The sequence below is a fragment of the Brachyhypopomus gauderio genome, chromosome 1 (genome assembly GCF_052324685.1).
Source record: "Brachyhypopomus gauderio isolate BG-103 chromosome 1, BGAUD_0.2, whole genome shotgun sequence".
Taxonomy (NCBI): Eukaryota; Metazoa; Chordata; class Actinopteri; order Gymnotiformes; family Hypopomidae; genus Brachyhypopomus; species Brachyhypopomus gauderio.
Genome location: NC_135211.1, coordinates 53,022,373 through 53,039,627, shown reverse-complemented (window position 1 = coordinate 53,039,627; position 17,255 = coordinate 53,022,373). Strand labels below are relative to the sequence as shown.

At 43.9% G+C, this 17,255-nt stretch overlaps 1 protein-coding gene across 14 annotated transcripts in view; it reads right to left on the bottom strand.

Moving 5' to 3' along the window:
• Window positions 1-17,255, bottom strand: part of nrxn2b (neurexin 2b) — a 580,834-nt gene that overhangs the window by 24,396 nt on the left and 539,183 nt on the right. For all 14 annotated transcript variants that reach the window (XM_077019139.1, XM_077019095.1, XM_077019103.1 and 11 more), the window contains one exon: window positions 6,351-6,522. In XM_077019139.1, coding sequence (XP_076875254.1) covers window positions 6,351-6,522 — 172 coding nt within the window. The remainder of the gene's footprint in view (window positions 1-6,350; window positions 6,523-17,255) is intronic.

The window sequence follows — 17,255 nt, the reverse complement described above, 5'->3', positions numbered from 1 at the left end:
ATCACTGACCACAAACATGCTCTGATGATGTGTTATCACTGACCACAAACATCCTCTGATGATGTGTTATCACTGACCACAAACATGCTCTGATGATGTTATCACTGACCACAAACATGCTCTGATGATGTGTTATCACTGACCACAAACATGCTCTGATGATGTGTTATCACTGACCACAAACATGCTGTGATGATGTGTTATCACTGACCACAAACATTATCTGATGATGTGTTATCACTGACCACAAACATGCTCTGATGATGTGTTATCACTGACCACAAACATCCTCTGATGATGTGTTATCACTGACCACAAACATCCTCTGATGATGTGTTATCACTGACCACAAACATGCTCTGATGATGTGTTATCACTGACCACAAACATCCTCTGATAATGTTATCACTGACCACAAACATCCTCTGATGATGTGTTATCACTGACCACAAACATCCTCTGATGATGTGTTATCACTGACCACAAACATCCTCTGATGATGTGCTATCACTGACCACAAACATGCTCTGATGATGTGTTATCACTGACCACAAACATCCTCTGATGATGTGTTATCACTGACCACAAACATGCTCTGATGATGTTATCACTGACCACAAACATGCTCTGATGATGTGTTATCACTGACCACAAACATGCTGTGATGATGTGTTATCACTGACCACAAACATTATCTGATGATGTGTTATCACTGACCACAAACATGCTCTGATGATGTGTTATCACTGACCACAAACATCCTCTGATGATGTGTTATCACTGACCACAAACATCCTCTGATGATGTGTTATCACTGACCACAAACATGCTCTGATGATGTGTTATCACTGACCACAAACATCCTCTGATAATGTGTTATCACTGACCACAAACATCCTCTGATGATGTGTTATCACTGACCACAAACATCCTCTGATGATGTGTTATCACTGACCACAAACATCCTCTGATGATGTGTTATCACTGACCACAAACATCCTCTGATGATGTGCTATCACTGACCACAAACATCCTCTGATGATGTGCTATCACTGACCACAAACATGCTCTGATGATGTGTTATCACTGACCACAAACATCCTCTGATGATGTGTTATCACTGACCACAAACATGCTCTGATGATGTTATCACTGACCACAAACATGCTCTGATGATGTGTTATCACTGACCACAAACATGCTCTGATGATGTGTTATCACTGACCACAAACATGCTGTGATGATGTGTTATCACTGACCACAAACATGCTGTGATGATGTGTTATCACTGACCACAAACATTATCTGATGATGTGTTATCACTGACCACAAACATGCTCTGATGATGTGTTATCACTGACCACAAACATCCTCTGATGATGTGTTATCACTGACCACAAACATCCTCTGATGATGTGTTATCACTGACCACAAACATGCTCTGATGATGTGTTATCACTGACCACAAACATCCTCTGATGATGTGTTATCACTGACCACAAACATCCTCTGATGATGTGTTATCACTGACCACAAACATCCTCTGATGATGTGTTATCACTGACCACAAACATCCTCTGATGATGTGTTATCACTGGATGACAGAGGTCACATTGTGTTGGATTCAGATTCACTTTTGTAGTGCATTATGCATAATGATGCTGTATGAACATATTGAATTAGTATGTGCATCAGTGTCACAGTATTCGGGGTACTCGGGGCTTCCGGTGCTAACACTGGGTCCCAGGGAAATATTTCGTGCCTTGTACATGTACAGTGTATGACAATAAAGTCTTCTGTATGCAGTATAGCCAAAACCATGTTGATGCCAGCAACTCCTTCTTTACTTTTACATAATTACATATTCGACTTGGCTAAGGAGGTTTAACCCTAATCCTAACTAAAATAATATCAACACATCAAGAGTGATACAAACACCCACAGGAAGGCTGGTATGAACGCTATAGCAACTCTCCATGCCTCTACCCTGGCTCAGTAGCTGTCCATGGTGCTGGATGAGTTAGCGCCATCTGTGATGTGGGACAGGTTAGAACTGTCTGTGGTGTGGGACAGGTTAGAACTGTCTGTGGTGTGGAACAAGTTAGAACTGTCTGTGGTGCGGGACAGGTGAGAACTGTCTGTGGTGCGGGACAGGTGAGAACTGTCTGTGGTGTGGGACAGGTTAGAACTGTCTGCGGTGTGGGACAAGTTAGAACTGTCTGTGGTGTGGGACAGGTGAGAACTGTCCATGGTGCTGATGTAACAAATGCAACAGAAATAGCTGTAGGACCTCAGTGAGGTCTAGCTGAGTCACTGCAGCTGGGAAGAAATGATTCAAAATCAGATATTTGTTGTTTGTTTTTATTGAACTGTTCTAGTTGACTAGCTACGCTACAAAAAGTGCAAGATTACTAACAGAACAGCAAGTGCTGATCTCTGCTGCAGCGTGTGCTTACTGATCTGATGTCTCTCTAAGACAGCAGGTGAAAACACTGATGGGTGAACAGCTGTGAACAAAGTCATTATTCATCAGCAGAACATCAAATCAGAAGACAGATCAAAAGAAAAAACAAAAAAGAACTAAAAAGAGATTAATGGTTCCTGTAACACATGGGAAACATTTACCTCATTTCATTATGTAAGGGGATTAGGGTTAACCCAGTGTCAGGTTTAGGGTTGACCCAGTGTTTGGGTTGACCCAGTGTTATGGTTGGCTCAGTGTTAGGGTTGTGGTTAACCCAGTGTTTGGGTTGACCCAGTGTTAGGGTTGGCCCAGTGTTAGGGTTGTCCCTCTTTTAGGGTTATTGTCAACCCAGTGTTAGGGTTGACCCAGAGTTAGGATTAGGGTTAACCCAGTGTGTGGGTTCACCCAGTGTTAGGGTTGATCCTGTGTTAGGGTTAGGGTTAACCCAGTGTCTAGTAAACTCACTGTATATATGTTACATGCTCTGTATGTTTTGACAATAGCTTTCTGTTGTTGAGAATTACAATATACAAATATACAATTTACATAAAAACTACATTTTAAATGTAATTTTAGTTTGTAAGAGGCTTTACTAAACTCTATACTGGAGATTAAAAATTATATGCTATTCGTCTATATTGTATGAAAAAAGGAAGCCTGTATTTTCAAACCTGTCCACAAGGAGGTGCTCACAACCCTTCTATCCAAGCTCCTTGGAAGAAGCTGAAATGTTCGATCCACTTTCCCAGGATTCCTGGGGTGAGGATTGTGCCTGTAAGTGGGTCATGGGCATGTGCAGTATGTTTTAACTTGCCTCTCTGAACACTGCTCCTCTTCATGTTCCCTCTTTTTCAATTAGGGTATCCTAACCTATCTGTCTCTCTCCATCTCTCTCTGTCTCTCTCTCCATCTCTCTCCCTTTCTCTGTTTTTTTTCCCTTTCTCTTTTTCTCTCTGTCCCTTTCTCTCTCATACATTGCTTCATTCTTTCTTCCCATTGGAGTCATGCATAACAAATGTCTTGCACAGTGAGACATCATACACAGATCCTTCAAAGGATTCTAGGAATAGAAACTGTACTGCACACCAACACACACACACACACACACACACACACACACACACACACACACACATACATGCACACCCACACAAATACATATACACAAACATGTAAGGAGCAGATTCTATCATTTCAGTTCAATTCAAACGGAGCACTGAATGATATCAAAATACCGAACAACAAAAACAACAAAAACAACAATAGCAACAAGAACAACAAACAGGGAGATCCAGAACTGACAGAGCAAAGAAAAAGAGCAAAAGGCCAAGGCTACATCCTTGAGGTACTCCCCAACTAGCCTAACCAAAACCCTAGTCCTAACCCAAACCCTAATCCTAACCCAAACCCTAGTCCTAACCCAAACCCTACTCCTAATCCAAACCCTAGTCCTAACCCAAATCAAAGCCCTAATCCTAACCCCAAATCTTAATCCTAACCCTAACCCTAATCCCCAACCTGTCTACAGACCTAATGTCATGTTTTACATCACAATACCAACCACACACTTGCCATCCCACCTGCACTGTTGCCGTGGAGATATGTACCTCTGCTGCTCAGCCATGATGGATGATAAGGGGATCAATCGTTTCCGTGGAGAATGAGTGTGTAGAGACGGAGATAAGAGAGATCTCTCTCCTGCCGTCTTTATTTGTGTCTCACTCACTTTCTTCCACTCTCAGTTCACAATCTCTGTTTTGTCCATCTCCACATTGTACTCTGTCTCTCTGTCTGTCTGTCAGTCTCTGTCTACTTCTCCTGTATATCTCTGACTGCGCCTGTATTTATATACACCTGCATTCAGGGTGATCACTTGGTCAAGGGCAAATACAGAACTTCAGAGGACATTTACATTAAAATTGGTCCATATGTTACATTAACAAATGCTCTATTGAACACTACATGCCTTCATTATCATGGATGTTCCTGTTTTAACATAATTATGATTCCTGGTTAAATAAATAAAAATAATTATAGCTTTTAAATACTCCATACACACTCACACATACACCCATCCCCCACACACACAACCCCACACACACACACACACACACACCCCACACACCCCCTCCCCACACACACACACACACACCACAGCCAACACACCACAACCACCAGATAGTATTTGAGTGGGAAGCATGCTTCACAGTTGTTTCTGATTGGCTTGACATCTTCATCACAAACATCATCATCCTCTGACCTGAGCGGGGGCAGGTTTGGTGTGGTAACAGCAAAACAATATAATGTACCAGGATCATGTCCATAGCCACAATTTGCACTAACGAAGTGGAAATATCTTCCTTTCACTTCTTCACAGTTCTGGAGCTTAATCAGTTGTTTATGAGAAAGAGAGAGAGGGTTGGATATACATTGTCAATTATCTCTTGTAGGGCAATCCACAATATGATGAAGTGTGTGAGAGTCCGGGTGGGTGAATGTTGGTATTCTGTAATACTTGTGTGGGAGAAGATGATTTATAACTTCCCAGCTTGACTCTCTGTCTTTCTCTCTCTCTCTCTCTCTCTCTCTCTCACACACACACACACACACACACACACACACACACACACACACACACACACACACACACACACACAGTGTGCATATAAAGACTTCACAAATGTCCTTTCCTGTCCAGCCTACTGGCCCAGGAGGTTAAGGACCTGTACATGTTGTCTACATCTTCTCTAACATCCTCTCAGCCCACTGCGTGGAACAGCTGAATGCCCGGAGGCTCCTGCTAATCACACAGTTGTGCACACCTGGGACCAGCTAACACTGACATGTACTGCCAGGCACAGAGATGAAGCCATCCTGCCCCTGAACACAGCAGGTTTAGGGTTACACCCTACTGCTATCTCGGGTCTCCCAGTCGGGGATTACACGTCTTTACATCTTTATGGATGGCGTGTATCATCTTACATATGTATCAATATGCAGCTTGCATATTCATCATCCTGACAGTACACATGCTGCCAGTGGATCATTCTCACGACCTTCCATGACCTTGGCTGTGCTAGCAGCCTGCTGTACCTGCTCTCCCAGGTAAGCTGCAGCAGCTGTGCTCTCTCCTAAAGGGCTCACATTCTCTCCTAAAGTACTCACACACTCTCCTAAAGGACTCGCACTCTCTCCTAAAGGGCTCGCACTCTCTCCTAAAGGGCTCACACTCTCTCCTAAAGTACTCACACACTCTCCTAAAGAACTCACAATCTCTCCTAAAGAGCTCACACTCTCTCCTAAAGGACTCACACTCTCCTAAAGGGCTCACACTCTCCTAAAGGACTCGCACTCTCTCCTAAAGGACTTACACTCTCTCCTAAAGGCCTCACACTCTCTCCTAAAGAACTCACACTCTCTCCTAAAGGACTTACACTCTCTCCTAAAGGGCTCACACTATCTCCTAAAGGGCTCACTATCTCCTAAAGGGCTCACACTCTCTCCTAAAGGACTCAAACTCTCCTAAAGGACTCACACTCTCTCCTAAAGGGCTCACACTCACCTATATGACTCACACTCTCTCGTAAAGGGCTCACACTCTCTCCTAAAGGGCTCACACTCACCTATATGACACACTCTTTCCTACAAGGCTCACACTCTCTCCTAAAGGACTCACACTCTCCTATAGGATTCACACTCTCTCCTAAAGGGCTCATACTTTCCTATAGGACTCATACTCTCTCCTACAGGGCTCACACTCTCTCCTAAAGGACTCATACTCTCTCCTAAAGGACTCAAACTCTCCTAAAGGACTCACACTCTCCTATAGGACTCACACTCTCTCCTAAAGGGCTCACACATCACTGGAGGGAGGGGGTCTCCATACCTGAAGGGAAGCGTTCGATGACGGGCTGGTTGTCCACCTGCAGTGTAGCGTTGCCTCCACTCCGAGTGAAACGCACCACGTGGTATTTGCCATCACTCACCACCACCCCGCCCTCCTCGATGGCGATGTCGTCTGTTCCCACGTTGAAGATGACGCCGATCTTTCCACGTTCCTGTGGGAGAGACGCAGAGGGAGAAGGAGAGAGAACCACTGTTAGCTATCTTTGCAAAATGATAATGTATAAGAAGCTTTGGCGGTACTGTCATGCCAATGTGCAGATGAACTAGAGATAACAGGAAGCCCAGAGAATGAATGAGACACACAAAGGGGGAAGGTCAAAGGTCATCAAGCAAAGCTAATGGTGTGAGAGACTTGGCAAGTGTGAATACACAGGCGTGTGTGCGAGTGGGCTGGGGTGTGTGTATGTGTGTAGACGTCTAGTTCTAATGTCTAGTTCAGAACACCTTTTCTACTCATTGCCATTTAACAGTATATTGACAGCAATGACAAGGGTGTCAGTGTGATGTAGGGCGCCAGTGTGATGTAGGGTGTGAGTGTGATGTAGGGCGTCAGTGTGATGTAGGGTGTCAGTGTGATGTATGGCGCCAGTGTGATGTAGGTAGTCAGTGTGATGTAGGGAGTCAGTGTGATGTAGGGTGTCAGTGTGATGTAGGGCGCCAGTGTGATGTAGGGTGACAGTGTGATGTAGGGTGCCAGTGTGATGTAGGGTGTCAGTGTGATGTAGGGCACCAGTGTAATGTAGGGAGCCAGTGTGATGTAGGGTGTTAGTGTGATGTAGGGTGTCAGTGTGATGTAGGGTGCCAGTGTGATGTAGGGTGCCAGTGTGATGTAGGGTGTTAGTGTGATGTAGGGTGTCAGTGTGATGTAGGGCGTCAGTGTGATGTAGGGCGCCAGTGTGATGTAGGGTGTGAGTGTGATGTAGGGCGCCAGTGTGATGTAGGGTGTAAGTGTGATGAAGGGTGTAAGTGTGATGTAGGGTGCCAGTGTGATGTAGGGTGTCAGTGTGATGTAGGGTGTCAGTGTGATGTAGGGTGACAGTGTGATGTAGGGCGTCAGTGTGATGTAGGGCGTCAGTGTGATGTATGGGGCCAGTGTGATGTAGGTAGTCAGTGTGATGTAGGGAGTCAGTGTGATGTAGGGTGTCAGTGTGATGTAGGGCACCAGTGTGATGTAGGGCACCAGTGTGATGTAGGGAGTCAGTGTGATGTAGGGCACCAGTGTGATGTAGGGCACCAGTGTGATGTAGGGTGTCAGTGTGATGTAGGGTGCCAGTGTGATGTAGGGTGTCGGTGTGATGTAGGGCACCGGTGTGATGTAGGGTGTCAGTGTGATGTAGGGTGTGAGTGTGATGTAGGGTGTGAGTGTGATGTAGGGTGTCGGTGTGATGTAGGGCACCGGTGTGATGTAGGGTGTGAGTGTGATGTAGGGTGTGAGTGTGATGTAGGGCGTCAGTGTGATGTAGGGCGTCAGTGTGATGTAGGGTGCCAGTGTGATGTAGGGTGCCAGTGTGATGTAGGGTGTTAGTGTGATGTAGGGTGTCAGTGTGATGTAGGGCGTCAGTGTGATGTCGGGCGTCAGTGTGATGTAGGGTGTCAGTGTGATGTAGGGCGTCAGTGTGATGTAGGGTGCCAGTGTGATGTAGGGCATCAGTGTGATGTAGGGTGCCAGTGTGATGTAGGGTGTCGGTGTGATGTAGGGTGTCAGTGTGATGTAGGGTGTCGGTGTGATGTAGGGCACCGGTGTGATGTAGGGTGTCAGTGTGATGTAGGGTGTGAGTGTGATGTAGGGTGTGAGTGTGATGTAGGGTGTCGGTGTGATGTAGGGCACCGGTGTGATGTAGGGTGTGAGTGTGATGTAGGGTGTGAGTGTGATGTAGGGCGCCAGTGTGATGTAGGGTGCCAGTGTGATGTAGGGTGTCAGTGTGATGTAGGGTGCCAGTGTGATGTAGGGTGTCAGTGTGATGTAGGGTGCCAGTGTGATGTAGGGTGTCAGTGTGATGTAGGGTGCTAGTGTGATGTAGGGTGTTAGTGTGATGTAGGGTGTCAGTGTGATGTAGGGCGTCAGTGTGATGTAGGGTGTCAGTGTGATGTAGGGTGTCAAGTGTGATGTAGGGTGCCAGCGTGATGTAGGGTGCCAGTGTGATGTAGGGTGCCAGTGTGATGTAGGGTGTTAGTGTGATGTAGGGAGTCAGTGTGATGTAGGGCACCAGTGTGATGTAGGGCACCAGTGTGATGTAGGGAGTCAGTGTGATGTAGGGCACCAGTGTGATGTAGGGCACCAGTGTGATGTAGGGTGTCAGTGTGATGTAGGGTGCCAGTGTGATGTAGGGAGCCAGTGTGATGTAGGGTGTCAGTGTGATGTAGGGTGTCAGTGTGATGTAGGGCGCCAGTGTGATGTAGGATGTCAGTGAAAAGGTTTGGTGTCAGCGAGAAGGTTTGGTGTAATGTTCTGGGAGTGCCTCCCATACCTTCCCACATCCCTTTAATATACATAAACATTCATTCAAATTTTAATTAAAAATTTAATGCTATTAGTTCCGTCATGAAACCAACAGCTGAGTATTACTTCATTAACAAGCCAGAGTTACGGTGTAATCCACCAACCAACTGATCAACGTTACCGCGGCAACAGATTCACCGAACTACTTAAATCAATCTTGCTAACACGGCCACACGGACTGAAACAAAGGCGATAAATTCCCTGTTAAACCGTGAACGAGACTCTCCTTCCTGGACTTCATAACCAGAAGGATGATTCTTAGCACACCTGGATGACGTAGCTTTTTATCATCCTTTCTTCCGTCAAAGCAAGATTGTTCAATGTGTTGCCAGTGGTACTGCCACCTGCTGGTTTAGCATGGTACCTACATCTCCTAACCCTAAATACCCTAAACCTATATCCTCTAACACTAGATCCCCTATCCCTAGGTCCCCTTACATTAGATCACCTAACCCTAGATCAGGTATCACCAAATGGCGGACCGCGGTCCGGATCCGGACCCGAACGCCGTCCTGTCCGGACTCAATTACATTCCTGATTAACTGGATACGGACCCAAATGCCAAAAAAAATTTAACGGGAGACTATATTTTAAACCGGAGACGAGTGTTACGTTGCCCCCCCCCCCCCCCCCCCCCCGGAAAGATTTAATTGATTACCCCTGCCCTAGATATTCTAACCCTAGATCCCCTAACCTTAGATCCCCTACCCCTAGATCCCCTAACCTTAGATCCCCTATCCCTAGATCCCCTAACCTTAGACCCCCTATCCCTAGATTCTCTAACGCTAGATCACCTATCCCTAGATCCCCATCCCTAGATTCTGTATTCACACTTGTCTGCTCTAGCTAGTTCCTGGTGCAGGTCATTAACTAATTATCACTGCACACACATTCATATACTTTTTTCATAATAAAGTTTAGTTATATGTTTACGCAGCGTATGAACATTGAATCAAACACTCTTAGCTGAGGCTCTCTGTAAGAAATATTTAATTATTATTTTAAATTTAATTATAAGCCTAAAAGCTGATTATGGTGTACGTGACACACATCATATCTTGACACACGTCAGTGGTGAGAGACAAAGAGAGAGATTGAGAGAAAGACACAAACACACACATACACACACACACACTCAAGTACACACAAACAAACAGAATATACTCACAGATAATGTACCGGTAGTTTTATTTTATATGAAACAGTGTTATTTTTAGTCCTTCATGATCCCTTTTGTAGGCAATATTATCTATATCTTTCTAAAATTGGAAAAAAAAAATTATACAATTCCTAATTCCCAGTGATGCATCATGTTGTACAATTTATGAAAAAAATAGTTTAATGCTTATTTTTGCTTGCAGCTTGCAGAGTTTGTTGAATCTTGTTAAACCAAACTTGATCATTTTAAATGAGAGAAAGATAGAGAAATGATAGAGGGATAGATAGACAGATAGATAGACAGAGCTAAAGAAAGAGAGAGAGAACCCTTTATGATCCAGGAGGCACTTTAGGGACTCAAGATCAAAGTCTCTTTTGAAGATGAGAAGCTGAGATTTTTTCAGCTCAGCCAGTTAAAACAGGGAAGAAGTTGTGATGGTGATAGTGGGGTGTGTTATCTAGAACAATATGTGATGTGATGGTGGGGTGTGCTATCTAGAACAATATGTGATGGTGATAGTGGGGTGTGTTATCTAGAACAATATGTGATGTGATGGTGGGGTGTGCTATCTAGAACAATATGTGATGTGATAGTGGGGTGTGTTATCTAGAACAATATGTGATGTGATGTGATAGCGGGGTGTGTTATCCAGAACAATATGTGATGTGATGGTGGGGTGTGTTGTCTAGAACAATATGTGATGTGATGTGATAGCGGGATGTGTTATCCAGAACAATATGTGATGTGATGGTGGGGTGTGTTGTCTAGAACAATATGTGATGTGATGGTGATAGTGGGGTGTGTTATCCAGAACAATATGTGATGTGATGTGTCCTTGTGCACTTGTGTTCTTGACCCCCTGCCTACTCATCTGGTTAAAGCATGTCTGACAACACTCTGTACACCCATCACCAAGATCATTAATGGTTCAGTTCCTCTCAGTTTAAAGCTGGCCGCTATTACTCCTGTCCTAAAGAAGCCAGGACAAACCCCTGATGATTTTAATAACTACCGTCCCATATCTAACCTGCCTTTCCTGAGTAAGGTGCTCGAGCGTGTAGTTTCTGCTCAACCTAAAGAACACCTAATCTCTAACAACCTCTTTGAACAATTTCAATCTGGTTTTAGAACGAATCATAGTACTGAAATGGCCCTAGTAAGAGTCATGAATGATTTACTGCTGGCAGCTGATTCTGGACTAGTGAACGTCCTTGTCCTCCTTGATCTTACTGCAGCATTCGATACTGTCTGTCATGACACATTCCTCCACAGACTGGAATCCTGGACTGGGATCACCGACATGGCAATGGACTGGTTCCGGTCATATCTCACGGACAGGCAGCAGTTCGTTTTCAAGGTTTTAGATCAGACACTTTATCTCACTACTACTGTGTCCCTCAGGGTTCAGTTCTAGGCCCCCTTCTTTTTATCATCTACATGCTTCCACTTGGTGATATTATCCGACAACATGGTCTTCAGTTCCATTGCTATGCAGATGACACACAAATATACATCAGCACAAAACCTTCTGACCCACTGCTTCCTGATGCGTTGGTTAGCTGTTTAGTTGACATTAAAAGATGGATGAATAACAACTTCCTGAAACTGAACAATAATAAATCAGAAGCCATTCTTGTGGCATCACCCTCCACACTCATGAAGATTGGCCAACCAACAATATCTCTTCCCGGTTTCGTCACATCCTCGGTGGCACAGGTTCGCAATTTGGGTGTTATTTTAGACTCCACACTCTCTCTGGACGATCACATAAAGAACGTCACCAAAATAGCCTTTTTCCATCTTAAAAACATCGCCAGACTGCGCCCCTCTCTTACTGACTCAGTGGCTGAGACACTTATACATGCTTTTATTACCTCTAGACTTGACTACTGTAACTCTGTTTTAATTGGGCTACCTATGAGTAGCCTCAAGAAGTTGCAGTATGTCCAGAATTCGGCAGCTAGACTACTCACGCGCACCAGGACATGGGAACACATTACCCCCATATTATAAGACCTGCACTGGCTTCCGGTCCATTACCGTATACAGTATAAAATACTGCTTTTGGTTTTTAAATCCTTGCATGGTCTGGCTCCTTGTTACCTTTCTGGCTTAGTGTCTACATATACACAATCACGCTCACTTCGGTCTGAAGATGCTCACCTCCTATCCGTACGCACTGCAAAACTCAATATGTATGGTAGAAGAGCATTTAGTGTTGTTGCTCCTAAGTTATGGAACTCCGTCCCGCTGTATTTCCGCACATGTATCTTCCTAACTACTTTTAAGAAGCTTTTAAAAACTTACCTTTTTAGTATTGCTTTCTTAAATATGTAGGTTCACATGTGTATGTGTTTATGTATATGTGTGTATGTGTGTGTCTCTTTCTCATCTGCTGCTTCTTTCTAATGTTTTTTATTTATTTAATAATTTATTTTAAATTGTTGGTGATTTATTCTAATCCTTTTTAGTTTTATATAAACTCTTGTTGCTTATTCCCTTGTAAAATGTCCTTGTGTGTCTTGAAAGGCGCTTATAAATAAAAATCTATTATTATTATTATTATTGATGTGATAGTGGGGTGTGTTATCCAGAACAATGTGTGATGTGATGGTGATAGTGGGGTGTGTTATCTAGAACAATATGTGATGTGATGGTGATAGTGGGGTGTGTTATCTAGAACAATATGTGATGTGATGGTGATAGTGGGGTGTGTTATCCAGAACAATATGTGATGTGATGGTGATAGTGGGGTGTGTTATCCAGAACAATATGGAATGTGATGGTGATAGTGGGGTGTGTTATCTAGAACAATATGTGATGTGATGGTGATAGTGGGGTGTGTTATCCAGAACAATATGTGATGTGATAGTGGGGTGTGTTATCTAGAACAATATGTGATGTGATGGTGATAGTGGGGTGTGTTATCCAAAACAATATGTTATGTGATGGTGATAGTGGTGTGTGTTATCCAGACAAATATGTGATGTGATAGTGGGGTGTGTTATCCAGAACAATATGTGATGTGATAGTGGGGTGTGTTATCTAGAACAATATGTGATGTGATGGTGATAGTGGGGTGTGTTATCCAAAACAATATGTGATGTGATGGTGATAGTGGTGTGTGTTATCCAGAACAATATGTGATGTGATAGTGGGGTGTGTTATCCAGGACAATATGTGATGTGATAGTGGGGTGTGTTATCTAGAACAATATGTGATGTGATGGTGATAGTGGGGTGTGTTATCTAGAACAATATGTGATGTGATGGTGATAGTGGGGGGTGTTATCCAGAACAATATGTGATGTGATGGTGATAGTGGGGTGTGTTATCTAGAACAATATGTGATGGTGATAGTGGGGTGTGTTATCTAGAACAATATGTGATGTGATGGTGATAGTGGGGTGTGTTATCCAGAACAATATGTGATGTGATGGTGGGGCTGGTTGTGGAGAACATTTGAAGATGTGGTGGTAGTAGTAGAGTATGCTATCTAGAACAATAGAAGACATGATGGTGATAGTGGGACATGTTATCTAGAATGATAGAACTACCATATAATTAAATGATGGCCAGACATTTAAGTAACACTATTAGAACTAAATGAAGAACCAAAACCCAAATTCCCCTACTGATCACATCATGTGTAACGCCCTTACAAATGAGTCATCTGAATTCATAACAGAATTATAATCAGCAACCTCTTCTTGTCTGAGGGTAAGAAGGTTTTATCTCCACCCTGAGGGTATTTCATGAATGCCCCCATATATCAAACATGCACACACACAAACACACACACACACATATACACACACAATATGAATTACCCAACAGCACATACTGAAGCTAAAACAAGCTGTACGTGTGTTGGGGGTGTGTATTGCGGTGTTTTAGATGTGTATTGTTGTGTGCATGTGTGAATCTCATTTGTATGGAGTATTAGTAATCTGTGTCAGTCACCTTGACAAACTTCTTCTCATTTTCTCATCTTATTAGCAGTTTAGCTCTTTCTCTCTTCCCCACCACCTCTTTTTTTCTCCCTCAGTCATCACAGCTCTGCCTCCCATTCTCTTTCACTCTTTTACTCTTCCATACAGGTGTGTTCATAACAGAGAACATGTCCATACAGGTGTGTTCATAACAGAGAACATGTCCATACAGGTGTGGTCATAGCAGAGAACATGTCCATACAGGTGTGGTCATAACAGAGAACATGTCCATACAGGTGTGGTCATAACAGAGAACATGTCCATACAGGTGTGGTCATAACAGAGAACCCGTCCATACAGGTGTGTTCATAACAGAGAACATGTTCATACAGGTGTGTTCATAACAGAGAACATGTTCATACAGGTGTGTTCATAACAGAGAACATGTCCATACAGGTGTGGTCATAACAGAGAACACGTCCATACAGGTGTGGTCATAACAGAGAACATGTCCATACAGGTGTGGTCATAACAGAGAACACGTCCATACAGGTGTGTTCATAACAGAGAACACGTCCATACAGGTGTGTTCATAACAGAGAACATGTCCATACAGGTGTGGTCATAACAGAGAACCCGTCCATACAGGTGTGTTCATAACAGAGAACATGTTCATACAGGTGTGTTCACAACAGAGAACATGTTCATACAGGTGTGTTCATAACAGAGAACATGTTCATGTAGCCCTTAGAGAAGCAAGTTCTGAAGGGTCTCCATTTAGTAATTATGTACACTTATGGAACATAACAAAGAATCAGAGTGTGTGTGTATGTTTGTGTAGTATGTTTCCAAAGGAGCTTTTAAATGAAACTCGAGCAGTGAGATTCCTTTACGGTGCATCGTCCCCTAATGCCAGAACTCAGACGAGGTATTGACACATGTAGACATGAATAGAGCGTTTGGAGGTGATGGAGGTGTAGATATGTAGGGATGAATAGAGCGTGTGGAGGTGATGGAGGTGTAGATATGTAGGGATGAATAGAGCGTGTTGGAGGTGATGGAGGTGTAGATATGTAGGGATGAATAGAGCGTGTGGAGGTGATGGAGGTGTAGATATGTAGGGATGAATAGAGCGTGTTGGAGGTGATGGAGGTGTAGATATGTAGGGATGAATAGAGCGTGTGGAGGTGATGGAGGTGTAGATATGTAGGGATGAATAGAGCGTTTGGAGGTGATGGAGGTGTAGATATGTAGGGATGAATAGAGCGTGTGGAGGTGATGGAGGTGTGGATATGTAGGGATGAATAGAGCGTTTGGAGGTGATGGAGGTGTAGATATGTAGGGATGAATAGAGCGTGTTGGAGGTGATGGAGGTGTAGATATGTAGGGATGAATAGAGCGTGTTGGAGGTGATGGAGGTGTAGATATGTAGGGATGAATAGAGCGTGTTGGAGGTGATGGAGGTGTAGATATGTAGGGATGAATAGAGGGTTGAATGGAGCGGACCATGGGTGGATGGTTACTTCTCTCCTTTGTGCACTTTTTGAAATCTCCAAATATAGATGAATGCACGCTCACACACACACACACACACACACACACACACACACACACACACACACACACACACACACACACACACACACACACCATGTTTTATGCTGAACAAGCTGTTTGTCTTTTTTCTGGGACTGCTGCTTGATAAGTATCTGGCTTGGGGAGTGAGGGATAGAGTGGTAGGGTGAAAGAATGATAGATGGATGAAAGGAGGAGTGCACGCTACTACCATCGGGTGTATGTGTTTTCCCATCCAACCACAACATCCCACCAAGCATATGGTGACCCATCTGTCCTACATAACATCTCTCTCTCTCTCTCACTCCCTCTGTCCCTCTCCTCTCTTTCCTCTCTCCTGTTTAACCCCTAAGCCTAACCCAGGAAACCACCCTAACCCCTAACCCCTAAGCCTAATCCTACCCTAACCCTGGTTCTCATGAACACCAGGTGGTATCTGCATGGTGTCTGCTGAATCCGTCTTTTGTCTGCAGTAACCTACATGCACTCAGGGGCAGGGCCTCTTCCCAGGACAGAACACTGCAGTTCTGTCTGGCCAGGAACTAATTCACCCAGCTGACATCCTGGAGGTCACTACTGCCACTGGCTTTGCTTCTGCTCTCACTGCCAGAGCGTCACCAGGTCACTAGAGCAGACAGTGCCCCCTGGTGTTCAGAATACTATATACTGAAACTACCAGGCATAGGAGCAGTTTCTGTAACTGTAACTGTGTTTTTAAAGGTTCTTGTGAGTATGTGTGTAAACAAAAAAACTGGACATTGTGCTTTATGTCTTTTATACCTGCATTATAAGAAATGTTCATACATTATTTTGAAATTTACATTAGACTATGATTATAATCATGTGTATGTGTGTGTGTAGGTGTGCATGTGAGTGTGTATGTTCGGATGTGTGTGTTTGTATGTGTGTGTGTGTGTAGATATGCGTGTGGTGTGTGTAACTGTGTATATTTGGATGTGTGCGTGTGGTGTGTTTGAATGTATGTTTAGGTGTGTATGTAGATGTGCGTGTGGTGTGTGTGAGTGTGTATGTTTAGATGTGTGTGTGTGTGTGTGTGTGTGTGTAGATATGTGTGTGGTGTGTGTGAGTGTCTATGTTTGGATGTGTGTGGTTGTAGTTCACAGACATGCTGGGGAAGAAATGGGCAAACAGATACATTTAGATAAATGAGAAGGTGGCAAATAAACTAGTGAGAGAGAGAGAAAAATAAATTAGAGAGATAGAAAGAAGAGAGAGAAAGAGAAGGAGTGTAGAATGAGCTTTAAGCAGCACCTGATTGGCTGGTGAGAGGAGTGTGTTGATGTTGGAGATGAGACTTTATCTGAGTGGATGTGAGGTTGCGGTACAGTTAAGGTCTCACATGGTGGGTGCTGGGTTTGTTTACTATTGCTACTCAGTCTTTCTCTTTCTCACTCTTTCTTTCTCTCGCGCTCACAGCCACCTGCCAGCCCAGTGAATGAGTGTTCTGAGAAGAGACAACCGGGCCTGGAGCCGGGGGGGACGCGTCCTAATCAGATTGAAAGAATGACACTGAGTAAACTCTGCACAAACTCACTCTCCCTACGTCTCTCTAATCCACACTCACACACATAAAGTACAGTATTGAAGCTCACAGTATCTCACTATACTAGAGCTTCCTGTTAAATCCATATGGTTTTTGGGAGGTTTGGGGGAGATTAATGGGGGTCCTTGCTTCATTCGTTCTTTCCTTAATAAATAT